General features: G+C 42.9%; 1 protein-coding gene across 1 annotated transcript in view; it reads right to left on the reverse strand.

The window, feature by feature from the left end:
- Positions 1 to 5150, reverse strand: part of CNBD2 (cyclic nucleotide binding domain containing 2) — a 55854-nt gene extending 50704 nt beyond the window's left edge. Inside the window, exons 1-2 of the mRNA XM_047771192.1 lie at positions 5100 to 5150; positions 1999 to 2136 (exon numbers count right to left, since the gene is read on the reverse strand). Of these exons, the coding sequence (XP_047627148.1) occupies positions 1999 to 2136; positions 5100 to 5150 (189 nt within the window). The remainder of the gene's footprint in view (positions 1 to 1998; positions 2137 to 5099) is intronic.
- Between the last annotated feature and the right edge of the window lie 8712 nt (positions 5151 to 13862).

Here is a 13862-nt window from a genome sequence, read left to right on the forward strand (position 1 = left end):
ATCACACTCCAGCCCCCTGGTTTTCTGCCCGGAAGCCACATGACCCCCATACGTTGTCCCCAAGAGGCTTCTGCTCTGTTCGAGGCCATCCTGACTGCAATGTTGTTAGGTTTAGCCTCACTCCCCCCTGATGACAAGTGTGGCTCTAGTCTTCAGTTTCCACCGCCCAGGCACCAGCCCAAGTCTCTTGGTAACCAAAGGCTGCTGGTCTCCAAGGCCCTTTACTTCACCACCACATGACACCCTGAATCAGAAAGTTCTTCTTCCTGAGGTTACAATGCTCCTATTTTATATATATTTTTTTGTCTTTTGTCTTTCCAGGGCCGCACCCGGAGCATATGGAGGTTCCTGGGCTAGGGGTCTAATTGGAGCTGTAGCCACTGGCCTACACCACAGCCACAGCCACACGGGATCCAAGGTGTGTCTGCGAACTACACCACAGTTCATGGCAACTCCGGATCCTTAACCCACTGAGCAAGGGCAGGGATTGAACCCGTGTCTTCATGGTTGCTAGTTAGGTTCGTTAACCACTGAGCCACAATGGGAACTCCTACAATGCTCCTATTCCATCCCTTCTCATCTCATGACCCAACAACATGACTTAATGTGGCTGCAGACTTGTTCGGTTTGGCCAGCACAGTGCCTTTGAAACATGAATTTGAATGTCCTTTTTTTTTTTTTTTCTTTTTATGGCTTCACCTACAACATATGGAAGTTCCTGGGCCAGGGACTGAATCCAAGCTGCAGCTGCCACCTACACTGCAGCTGGGGCAATGCTGGATCCTTTAACTCACTGTGCCAAGCCAGGGATGGAACCCGCACCTCCAGAGCAACCCAAGCTGTTGCAGTCAGATTCTTAACCCACTGTGCCATAGTGGGAACTCCTCGAATGTCTTTAGATGGGGTGAGCCGTTCCTCTCCAGCTGCCGCTCAGGTGGCTACTTCCTGCTACATCTTAAACTCAGCCACATACACACACAGTTACATTACCTGTGGGCCCCTTAGAAATCAATCTCAGACATCTTCCTTTCCCCTGTCACCACCCCTCCATATCCCTCTCCTTGAGTGTTGGCCTTATAAACCATTCTGGGAAATAGCTTGGAGTGAGTTGCTAGATACAATAGGGCTGGATCTGGTCACTCTTGGGATAACAGGAATATGTGCAGGTTTTGTCCAGATATTTACTGGGGAAACTTTGGAGTCTTGGATAGTAATGAAGACACTGGGGAACCCAGAACAAGTTAACAGAATGGTGATCAACTTGTCTGAGCCAAAAATGGGCTCATGATCTACCACTGGAATAAGATATTTGAAATTGGGACTTTCTAGAAAACCTAGAAAGCATGGTCATCAGAGTGGTCTACAAATGTCCCCTTCTTATCTAGGTGGGGGACAGGAAAAAAGGCAGAGTAGATGAACATTTTGGTGGGAATTCAGGAAATCCTGACTCTATTTTGACTCCTTGATTTCTGTCTGTTCTGATCACCCTTAGAATGGAGATCGTCTCTCCCCCACTCCTGATGTTTCTTTCCACGTGGAGGGATAATACTAACAGAGCACTACTGGCTCCTCTTTCTCATTGAGTAATGTAAACTCCTTGGTGAATGTGGAAGGAGAAACTGGGCATGATCATCCCCTATCCTTCCCTCCAAGTCCACATTCTGCTCTCTGCCCTTCTCTGCTCTGAGTGTGGGACAGGGGGCCCTGCCACTGAAGTGAGGCCTGCCTTGGTCCAGCACTGCCTTGACTGGGGTCATCAGGAAGGCTGCCCAATTCTCAGGTGTAGTATTAGGTACCTTCTTGCTTGATGATACCAGTCACCTCCTCCAGTATAAGTCTCATCATTAATAAAAGGGACAATTTTTATTACAAAGGGTCTCCCATCTGCTCTACCCTTTTTCTTCTCTCTTAGTTGATTCAGAACTTGGGCTGGGAAGTATGGTGCTATTAATTGGACACTTTTAAACCCTCGTAAACCTGCTAAGCCCAAGAGCTTACATCCCAGAAAGAGAAGATAGGGTGCTTTCTGTGAGCAGTCTCAATGATCTGATATTCCCGAAATCCCCGGAGGCCTTGGCGGAACATTTTACACACTCGGTTCATCATAATGATACCCATGGTAAGCTGGTACAGCCCCTGTGGAAACAAAACAAGCCAGATCAGTGGAAAACATCTGTTTTCAACAGTCAACATCAGGCTGGATAGTGCTGAACAAGGTGAAATGTAATAGGATTAAAAGCAGGGGTGCTGCTAGAACCATAGTTACATCTTCAGGAAGATTCCAGGCCTGTTGAAGTCATGTTGGTAGCCTGAAATTGACCATATTGGGAGTATTTATGCTACAGAAACTGGCAACTGCTACAAATGGGGGAATCTCCCTCCCCAGGAGCCAGCTATTAAAGCATCACCAGCACAACTCTTTCACTGCAGTCCAGAAAAAGAGTGTGCACAAGTAACAGCAGTCAGGAGTTCCCATCATGGTGCAATGGAAACAAATCCAACTAGGAGCCATGAGGTTGCAGGTTCAATCCCTGGCCTCACTTAGTAGGTTAAGGATCCAGTGTTGCTGTGAGCTGTGGGGTAGGTCGAAGTCGCAGCTTGGATCTGGCGTTGCTGTGGCTGTGGCGTAGGCCAGCAGCTACAGATCTGATTAGACCCCTAGCCTGGGAACCTCCATATGCTTTGGGTGTGGCCCTAAAAAGACAAGTAATGGCAGGCAGTGAAGAGTGATGTGAAGAGCCTGAATTTCAGAAACAGATGGATCTGAAGGAAGGACAGTCAGAGAAGATGCAACACTGCTGGCTTTGGAGGCAGAGGAAGGGCCATGACCCAAGGAATATGGGTGGTCTCTAGAAGAGAGAAAGCCAAGGAGATGAGTTCTTCCCTTCACCCCTGAGAAAGTAACATAGCCCTGCTAACACCTGGATTTTAACCCATGACAGACTTCCATCCTATAGAAGATAATAAATGTGTATTGTTTTAAGTTGTTTAGTTGTGGTACAGCAGCCAAAAGAAAACTAATGTAACACCTAATCCAAGATAGGTCATGCTATCTTTCCCCTGGGAATCAGGAATTGGAACTGAAAACAGTATCAGCCTCTCCATTCCAGTATGAATTGAGGAATAAGGGCAGGCATCCTCTACCTCCTAGGTAAATACAGGGGACAGGGAAACAAGTTCAACAACAAGAGATAAATCTGGAATGTAAAACAATCTGCAAGTTAACTAATCCAGTTTCTTCAAAAGTCAATTTCACAGGAAAAAAGCAAAGTGTGAGGGCTGTTCCAGATTAATACTCAAGAGACATACAAACAAATGCAAAATACAAAGCTTGATTGGCTCCCGATTCATAATAACAAGCTGTAAAAGACATTTTAGGGACAAAGAAAGAAACATTCTACATACAGCAGAGTTACAGGACTGAACATGGCACTAAAACTGCGTGTATCAATGCAGGTAAAGGTCACACATAAATTTTGAGTGGAAAAAGGTTGAAATGAGATGCCATTTATGATTATCATTTAAAAAAATGTTCCACATACTGCAGTTGCTTATAAATATATGCAAACGTAATAAAAAATTTTAAATATAGATTGGAAGGGTACACATCAATCTCAGGAAAGAGGTTGCCAGTGAGGAGAAAGGGAGATGGTGAGGCACTTTACTTAAAACTGTTTTATACATATATACTTTTTGTTGTTGTTGTTGTTGTTTTTAGGGCCATCCCTGCGGCATATGGAAGTTCCCAGGCTGGAATTAAATTGGAGCTACTGCTGCCAGCCTATGCCACAGTCACAGCAATGAGGGATCCGAGCCACGTCTGTGACCCGCACCACAGCTCACGGCAATGCCGGATCCTTAAGCCACTGAGCAAGGCCAGGGATCGAACCCGAAACCTCATGGTTTCTAGTTGGAATTGTTTCCACTGTGCCGCAACAGGGAGCTCTGACTTATAACTGTAATATTTTCTTTTAAAATTATATATCTTAAAGGAAATATGGGGAAAGCTTTATTAATAAAACTAATATTTACTGACTACAATTTGCCATTCTCAGACACTACTCTAAGCCCATTATCTGTACTGACATTTAATCTTCAAAAATAAATTGAGAGTTCCCATCATAGCCCAGTGGAAACGAATCTGACTAGCATCCATGAGGAGGCAAGTTCAATCCCTGGCCTTGTTCAGTGGGTTAAGGATCCGGCGTTGCCATGAGCTGTGGTGTAGATTGCAGATGAGGCTCAGGTCTGACATTGCTGTGGCTGTGGAGCAGGCCAGCGGTTACAGCTCCGATTCAACCTCTAGCCTGGGAACCTCTGTATGCCTCAAGGGTGGCCTTAAAAAGCACACACACACACACACAAACAACAACCACAGGCACAGTGGAAACAAATCCAACTAGGAACCATGAGGTTTTGGGTTCGATCCCTGGCCTTGCTCAGTGGGTTAAGGATCTGGCATTGCTGTGAGCTGTGCTGTAGGTCGCAGACGCGGCTCGGATCTGGCATTGCTGTGGCTGTGGTGTAAGCTGGCAGCTGTAGCTCCAATTAGACCCCTAGCCTGGGAACCTCCATATGCCACGGGTTCGGCCCTAAAAAGACGAAAGACAAAAACAACAACAACAAAATAAACAAAAAACAATAAATTGATGCAGTAGGTACTGTTATCATCACCCTTTATAGAAACGGACAGTAGCAAATCAAATAACTTGCCTAATACTAATATTAGTCACATGACTAACAGGTGACAAGGATTTGAACCCAGGAAGCCTGGCTCCAGGCACCATAAGTTTAACCTATTACTCTACCCTGATGCCAGGTGTTATTCTCTGAATCTCCTAACAGCAAGAAGGGTGATTAAAGAGTCGTTCTCAGGGGCTCAGAGTGTAGCCAGTGCCAAGAGCAGAGTAGGCTACAGGGCAGGGGTCAGAATTCAGTCTTTCTGAAGCCTGATCTGGAATTCTTTCCTTTGTGACTCCAAAAGGTACAGGGTGGCCATGTTTATCCAAGGCCTTTTCCTACTGCTGACTCCCCCTTCCTCAAAATACCTGTCTGTGCAAACCTTCACTCTTTCCTCCCAGGCCCTTGGCACTCCTCACCAATTCCTTCTTCAGGATCTGCAAGGAGTGGGACACCATATATCTCCTCATGGTCCCTGAACTGGCAAATGGCACAACAGCCCCTTTTCCTTTCAAGAGCAGGACCACTAATCTTTGCCCAAGAATCTAGTAATATTAGAAACAAAGTTTCCCTCAGTGGCAAGGTTAAGGGTTCCTCTGTTCCTCCCACCCTACCAACAGTGGCTGGAAGCCTTGTTCTGAAAAATCTCATTCTCAGAATCTCCTTATGTCATACTGGAAGATTCTGGAAGGAAGAGGGGGAAGTGGGAAGTACTGGACTCTGGGAATCTAACATTTAGTAAGCACTCATTGGCATTATCTTAGTTAATCTTCACAATTATTACAAGGTGAGGGACATCACACCCATTCCTGACATAAGGCTGAGGTTCAAAGTAGTTAAATGACTGCCAGAGTCACATGGCCATCTTCAAGAAAGTAGGAGGCTTCTGGGCTAGAGGCAGGGGCATCCAAAACCTCAGCCTGGGGACCACTCAGGCTTAGAAATTGGAGACCCTGGAGTGTAGGTGCATGGCATGACCCTACAAACCTTGTTAAAATCAGCAAATCGGGAATGCTCAGCAAATTGGAAGTTGTCAACTAAATGGTGTATCAAATCTTAAAAGGGGAGTTCCCGTCGTGGTGCAGTGGTTAACGAATCCGACTAGGAACCATGAGGTTGTGGGTTCGGTCCCTGCCCTTGCTTAGTGGGTTAACGATCGGGCATTGCCGTGAGCTGTGGTGTAGGTTGCAGACTCGGCTCGGATCCCGCGTTGCTGTGGCTCTGGCGTAGGCCAGTGGCTACAGCTCCGATTCAACCCCTAGCCTGGGAACCTCCACATGCCGCGGGAGCGGCCCAAGAAATAGCAACAACAACAACAACAAAAAGACAAAAAGACAAAAAAAAAATCTTAAAAGGAACTTGGTGACCAGAACTCAATAACTCTGAGGTGGGAATTCCTGTTGTGGGGCAGCTGAAACAAATCTGACTAGTATCCATGAGGATGTGGGTTCGATCCCTGGCCTCCCTCAGTGGGTCAGGGATCCGGCACTGCCACAAGCTGTGGTGTTGGTTGCAAAGGCAGCTCGGATCCCACACTGATGTGGCTGTGGCTGTCAGCTGTAGCTCCAATTAGACCCCTCGCCTGGGAACTTCCATATGCTGCAAGTGAGGCCCTAAAAAGCAAAAACAAAAACAAAAAAACTCTGAGGTCACTCCATTTAAAGGGGAGTTACAGTAAAAATAATAATAATAATAATAATAATAATAATAATAATAATAACACCAGAAAGGTAGGAGGAGGAGGCAGGGGATAAGGAAAACAAATGTTAGATAAAAGGCATGCACCAGAAAAAAAAATTAACATGAAACAGATGATAATCATGAACAACAAAGGACTCAAAGGGCTTAATGAATTTTAAAGCAACAGATCAAAGTAAAGATGCCAGAGTTCAAAGAAGAGATGATGAAATAACTGGAGGGGATGGCACTGGCAAAGCTCAGGAAAGGAAGTATTCTTTAAAAAACCACCTCACAAGGGAAGGTCATTTGAGCAACATCAAAAAGGAAGCAAGCCTTGCTGAATATAGAGGACAGGACTGCAAAAATCGAGTGAAGGAATTGGAAATGAACAATGATAAGGAAACCAAGAAAAATAAAGCTAACAAGTATGGAGACACGGAGGGAGAGAAAGCAGGACAGTTGAGATCTTTTTCAGAGAGAAAACTTCACTGATTTTTTTTTTTTTTTTTGGCTATGCCCATAGCATGCAGAGGTTCCCAAACCCAAGCCCTGAGCCCTGAGTGACAATGCTGGATCCTTAACCCACTGAGCTACCAGGGAACCCCAATAACTGTAAACCTTAAGATAGCTCTTAAATCTGATAAACCAAGCATATTTACAGCTATAAAGGGAATTAATGATAATAATTAAAACTGGATAGGAAGGGTGAAGAAAAATGGAGGTATGACAACTACTCTTTTCTGACTTTTGTACTATCAGTTTTTAGGTAATAAAACAAAGTCAGTGCAGTATAATAAGGAACAAGGAGCTAACAGGTAGAGTACCACAGTAAAAACAGATTCACTGAAAATGGGAACCAGAAAGGTTGCAACTGAATAGGAATCAGTGAAAGGAGAAAAAAGCAAAAAGATTATGAAGTATCTAGGCTCCTGAATTACATTGGCTTATCAAAAATGAGAATGGCTAATAATAAGAGTTAATTACAAACATAATTATATACATAGGTTAGATTAAGCACCCTAGACTAGTTATCTTCTCCAGCTTATCAAAATATCAAAAGATAAAATAGACCTTCATCCCAAGATCAAACATATATGATGAAAAAAGGTCATCAAAAAGAAGTTAATAGTCAGTAGAGAGATCAGAGCAAGACTCTTAGACTTCCTAATAAAATTTTAAACACACACACACAAATGGAACATCCTGGGAACTTTTTATCCAAAACACTCCATTAGCTGATGAGGCTTCCTCTTTATAGCTGGCCACCTGGAATGATGTATGTAGTAGCATGTGGTATATGGAAGTGAAATTACAGGATTACTAAATCTGTTGAAAATCTGAATTTCTTGGAGTTCCCATTTGTGGCTCCGCAGTAACAAACCCAACTAGTATCCATGAGGATGTGAGTCCAATCCCTGGCCCCACAGGATCCAGCATTACCATGAGCTTTGGTGTACATCAGATCTGGTGTTTCTATGGCTGTGGTGCAGGCCAGCAGCTGCAGCTCTGATTCGACCCCTAGCCTGGGAACTTCCATGTGCTGCAGATGTGGCCCTTAAAAAAAAAAAGAAAGAAAGAAAATCTGAATTTCTTGTCCACTGGTAACTTATCTTAAAAATTTCTATTTAACATCTCACATTAATAAAAAATAAAGCAGGATTTCCCAGGTGGTGCAGTGGGTTGAGGATCCAGTAGTTGTCACTGCTGTCTCAGGTCTCTGCTGTGGCATGGGTTCAATCCCTGGCCCTGGACTTTTTGAATGCCATGGACACAGCCAAATAAATAAATAAATAAATATTTTTAAAAAATCTTAAATGCAAAATAACAAGCGTTGTCAAGTATGAGGAGAAATTGGAACATTTGTGCATTGTCGGTAGGGATGTAAAATGATGGAGCTGCTATGTTAAATATAAGGTGGTTCCTCAAAAGATTAAATATAGAATTACCATATAATCCAGCAGACAGGGTAGGGGGATCCCTGGGGAAAGGCAACCAGGCATGGCTTTCTTGACATAAGAGAAACCATTTTCGGCCGAAGCCATTTTGTGATCTAAATATGGCCACAAGGCTTGTCCTTGAACAGGTCTTGCAATTAATGATCTTAAGGGAACAAAAGAAGGCAGAAACATTGCCTGTTATCAGGCAAGAGAAGTAACAATAGCAAAGATAATACAGCAGTGGTTATGACTCCCTTTTTCTGTCTCAATGGTAAAGATTAGCCTGAAATGTTCTACCACTATATTAACTGGAACCTAAGAGATGACAATGTTGACCTTTTCTGACCCTCATGACTTCAACCAACTACAGCTGTTGACTGCTCAAGCCCTTTCATTAATATGCAGTATGCAGAGCTCAAAACTTCTCCAGTTTTACTGTTTGGCTTAGTTATATCTTTTGGCTCAATATCTACCAAGCGGCAAACCCAGTTTTTCAGGTTAACAAGTATATACTCAAAGGAATTAATAGCAAGGACTCAAAGAGATGTCTGCACACCAATGTTCACGGCAGCTTTATAAACAACAGTCAAAAGGGAGAAACAATCCAAATGTCCATTGACAAATTAATAGATAAAATGTGCTTATATATACAATGGTATATTAGCCTTAAAAAGGAAGGAAATTCTTAGACAGGCTACAATGTGGATGAACCTTGAAGATACTATGTGAAATAAGACACAAAAGGACAAATATTGTATGAATGACTTACATGAGGTACCTACAGGAGTCAAATTCATAGAGACAGTAGAATGATGGTCACCAGGAACTGAGAGGAGAGGGGAATAGGGGGTCATTGTTTAAGGGGTTCAGGGTTTCAGCTGGAGAAATGCGCTGGAGATGAATGGTAGTGACAATCACGGGACAATGTGAATGTACTTAGTGTCACCAAACCGTATACTTAAAGATGGCTAAAATAGTAAATTTATGTTTTGTATATTTTGCCATAATTTTTTAAGTTATAAATGAAGTATGTTTGGCATTCCCATTGTAGCGCAGTGGAAACAAATCCAACTAGTATCCATGAGGATGCAGGTGTGATCCCTGGCCTTGCTCAGTAGATTGGGGATCTGGTGTTGTTGTGAGCCGTGGTGTAGGTCACAGACTTGGCTCAGATCTGGCATTGCTGTGGCTGTGGTGTAGGCCAGAAGCTGTAGCTCCAATTAGACAGCAGCCTGGGAACTTCCATATGCTGCTGGTGTGGCCCCCAAAACAAACAAACAAAACAAACAGAAAAGTATACTTCCCTTCCCCCACTCTTCCTGAATGATTCTGGTGAGGCCAGGCATGGTAGGCATCTGCCTGAAGTGGAGGGAGGCTGTGGTGGGCTCACACAAGGTGTTGGAGCCCTGAGTGAGCAAGGTGAGGAGGTGGGGGTGGGGTGGGAACATGGGAGTGGAGGTTGGTGTGGGAATGAGGGGCAGAGCAACAACAGGAGATTGGTTACATTTAGGAGGACTGGTCAAAGAAGATCATGAGAAGCAGGTTTCTCCCTATCAAAGAAGGGAATTAAATGTATGGAAAGAGAGAAAACTATAGAGTAAATCCTGTGCTGTTGGACTGGAGTTGAAGGTGTTGGTATGAATTCATGGATTTCAAAAGATATGGATAGATGCAGAAACACACAGATATAAATGTATGTGTATATACTACACACACACACACACACACACACATTCACAGTGACTATCCAGAGTGCAATGGACAAACCCAGTGCCCAAATCTTGGTTTCTAAATACCATTCTTCACTAAAAGAACAAGGGTTTCTTGGAGAAATGGTTGATTCCTAAGCTGAGACACAGAAGGTACAAGAGCCTAAAAAGTAAGGAAATACTCGGAAAACAACAGAGATGTGTTAAAAGGACCTGAAGGGACTCCCACTAGCCAAATCAGAGATAATCTGAGCATCAGAATAAATAACGAATTGCAGTGGCACCCAAGATGGAGCAATCCCATTGCAGTCGCTCTCCCCTATTCATTACACCTATAAATTCTGGACAAAATACAAATAGCAACTCACTTGAGATTCTGAAAAGCAAATAATGCCAAGTGGGTTTTGAGCAAAGGGTAGTAAAAACTTGAATAAACAACCCCAGTGGGGCTGAGTTTCCTGGATTAATGAAGGATAAGTTGCTAAACAAAAATCAATTGTGTTTTTACATACTGTCAAACAATTAAAAATTTAAAAAAATGTTAAACAATACCATTGCTAGTAACACAAAAACATGAAATATTTAAGTATAACAAAATTTGTGCAGGTTCTGTACACTCAAAACTATAAAACATTGATGTAAGAAGCTGAAGAACATCTAAATAAAGCCAGACCTGGTACCAGTTCTTTTACATATATTCCCTCATTGACTCTTCAGAACCATTCTGTGTGGTTGTTATTATTCCCAGGCTTAGAAAGAGTACACAACTTACTGAAGGCCCATATTATAAAATAATTCATAGCAGCTTTATTTCTGATAGCCCCAAGTTGGAAATAACTCAAATGTCCCTCATGGGTGATTGGTTAAACACACAAAAGTACATCTATACCATGAATTATGACTCAGCAATAAAAATGAACAAACTGGAGTTCCCATCGTGGCTCAGTGGTTAACGAATCTGACTAGGAACCATGAGGTTGCTGGTTCAATCCCTGGCCTTACTCAGTGGGTTAAGGATCTGGCGTTGCCATGAGCTGTGGTGCAGGTTGCAGACATGGCTCAGATCCTGTGTTGCTATGGTTCTCGTGAAGGCCGGCAGCTATAGCTCTGATTCGACCCCTAGCCTCGGAACCTCCATATGCCACGAGTGCAGCCCTAGAAAATACAAAAAAAAAAAAAAAAAAAAAAGAACAAACTGGTGACACACACAACAACCTAGATGAATCTCCAGGGAATTTTTCTTAGTAAAAAAGGCCAATTACCAAAAATTACTACTGCATGATTTCATTCATATAATATTTTTGAAATGACAAAATTATAGAGATGGAGAACAGGTTAGTGTTACCTGAGGTTAGGGATGGGGGTAGGGGAGAGGAATGGGTGTAAATATAAAGCAGCAGCACAACGGATCTTTGTGGTGACCAAACATTTTGGGATATTGATGGTTGTACGAATCTAAGCCTGACAAAACTGCAGAGGCTGACATACACACATAAATGACAGCATATTAAACTGGTGAAATCTGAGTAAACACTGTGGATTAGATCAGTGTCCATTTCCTGATTCTGATATTGTACTAGTTATGCAAGATGTTACCACTGCTGTAGTGAAGTGTGCATGAGACCTCTCTGCATTCTTTTTTTTTTTTTTTTTTTGCTATTTCTTGGGCCGCTCCCGTGGCATATGGAGGTTCCCAGGCTAGGGGTCAAATCAGAGCTGTAGCCATCAGCCTACGCCAGAGCCACAGCAACGCGGGATCCGAGCCGAGTCTGCAACCTACACCACAGCTCACAGCAACGCCGGATCGTTAACCCACTGAGCAAGGACAGGGACCGAACCCGCAACCTCATGGTTCCTAGTTGGATTCGTTAACCACTGCGCCACAACGGGAACTCCCCTCTCTGCATTCTTTTTGCAATTTTCTATGAATCTATAATTATTTCCAAATAAAAAGCTTTTCTAACAAAAGGATCCAGGCTTCTGTTCCACAACTCCCAACAGTGTGCCATCAAAAGACACTGAGAGTCTGGAAATCATCTTAGAGCTCCTGTTTCACAAAGATGGTATGCAATCCACCACCAGTCCTCTTTAACCAATATGTACTGAGTGTCAGGTGGGAATCAGGCCTTGTGTTGGAAGCTAAGTGATACGATTTATGATCCATTCCCAGGTGAGCATCCAACCTATTGGGAATAAAAATGCCTAACGTGTTAAGTGCATTGGACTAGGAGTCAAAAGAATTCTGTCCTTCTGGAAACACTTACTAGGCTTTTGATTTTGGACCAATCCTTTGCCTCTTGGTATCTTGACTTCTTAACCTGCAAAATCAGGAGAATGAAATACATATAAATATACACATTTTAAACTTAACCTCAGCCCACTGGGTGGGTTCAAGGCTCTGAAATTATATGCAGAAGTATGTTAGTGCATCCTTCTTCTAGTAAGAGGTATTATAACTTTAAAAAAATAGATTTGGGGAGTTTATTGACCCAGAGAGTTTAGAATAACTGAATGTGATTTTTGGATTTAATCTCTAAGGTCCCTTCCATTCTAACATTCCACACCTTCTAGTAGCTCTCTAAGATCTACTAGAAGATCTCTAAAATCTTCAAATACATCTGTAAGATCTCTCCTTCCACCTCTGATATTCTGTGATTCCAACAGGGATAGAAAAAATGGGCTAAAATCAGCTATAATGGAAAAAATAAAAATCATTAATAACAAATACATAAATAAATGAAAACAGGGAAAAAAAGAAATGGGCTAGAGCTCTAACAATCATGATTCCCAGTAACACAAGAGTTCATTCCCTTCTGCAAGACAAAAAGGATTCAATTTTTCAACATGCAATTCTAGGCTCTTTATGATTTACCCTCTAACTGACCTTCCAACTTCAGTCAACTCTCATTCCTTCCCCAGACCCCAGCCACTCCCGTGTCCATCCTGCAATTTCCACAAAGCTTTGCCCCCATTCAGTCTATGCCTTGGTGCCCGCAGTGCCTTCTACCTGGAATGTCCCTAACTCAAACCTTCTTCTTCTTGAGTCAAGGCTTAAGGTCCTCTCCTCAGTGAAGACTTCCAGGACCCCTCATCCTTGCAGCAGGGTTTGGTGTGCTCCCTTAGCCCTGGATACCGACTGCCTGTTACCACACAGGAAGTAGGGCAGCAAATCCAACTGCCAACTGCCAGGTTGGTAGGCATGACAAACTACAGGCCCCTGTTTTCCCACCTCTGAAAATAAAAAAGAGCAGAACATTGGCTCTAAGGAAACAACAACCTGAGCGCAATAGGAAATGAACTGTTCTGAATGTTAATGTAACATGAAACAACATTCTATTTCAGAGACAATAGGGAGTGGTAGGGATTGAGGCTAACTGGAACAAAGTATCTTGTCTAAAGGAAGGAGACAGCTCCTACTAATTGTTAACAGGCAGGAATGTGGGTGGGTCCAGTGTAGCCAGCTTGTCCACTTTTTCAAGAAAAGCTGGAAGTCCAGATTTGCACATGAAACCTCCCAGTTTTTACATGTTAGTAACTAAAAACAATAAAGGCCCAGTGTGATGACTTGCAAGGTTTTCAGGCTATGGAAAATGTTCTGTGAGGATCCATTTCAACACATTTGCAAGAGTATATCCTATAGGAGAGGCAAGTTTTATACCAGAGCCACTAGTATGTTGATGGTTGTTTAAACGGCCCATTCATTCTGCACAGAAATCAAAGGGACTGCAAGGGTCATAAAAAGCTTTTCATAAGGGACCCGTCTCTTTCCTTAGTTTCCCTGTCTGTGAAATGGGGATACAAAGCATGCATCATCTCACTGACTTTTCATAACTACTAATGACATAAGTTCTATTAC

Source organism: Phacochoerus africanus, chromosome 3 (genome assembly GCF_016906955.1).
Source record: "Phacochoerus africanus isolate WHEZ1 chromosome 3, ROS_Pafr_v1, whole genome shotgun sequence".
NCBI lineage: Eukaryota > Metazoa > Chordata > Mammalia > Artiodactyla > Suidae > Phacochoerus > Phacochoerus africanus.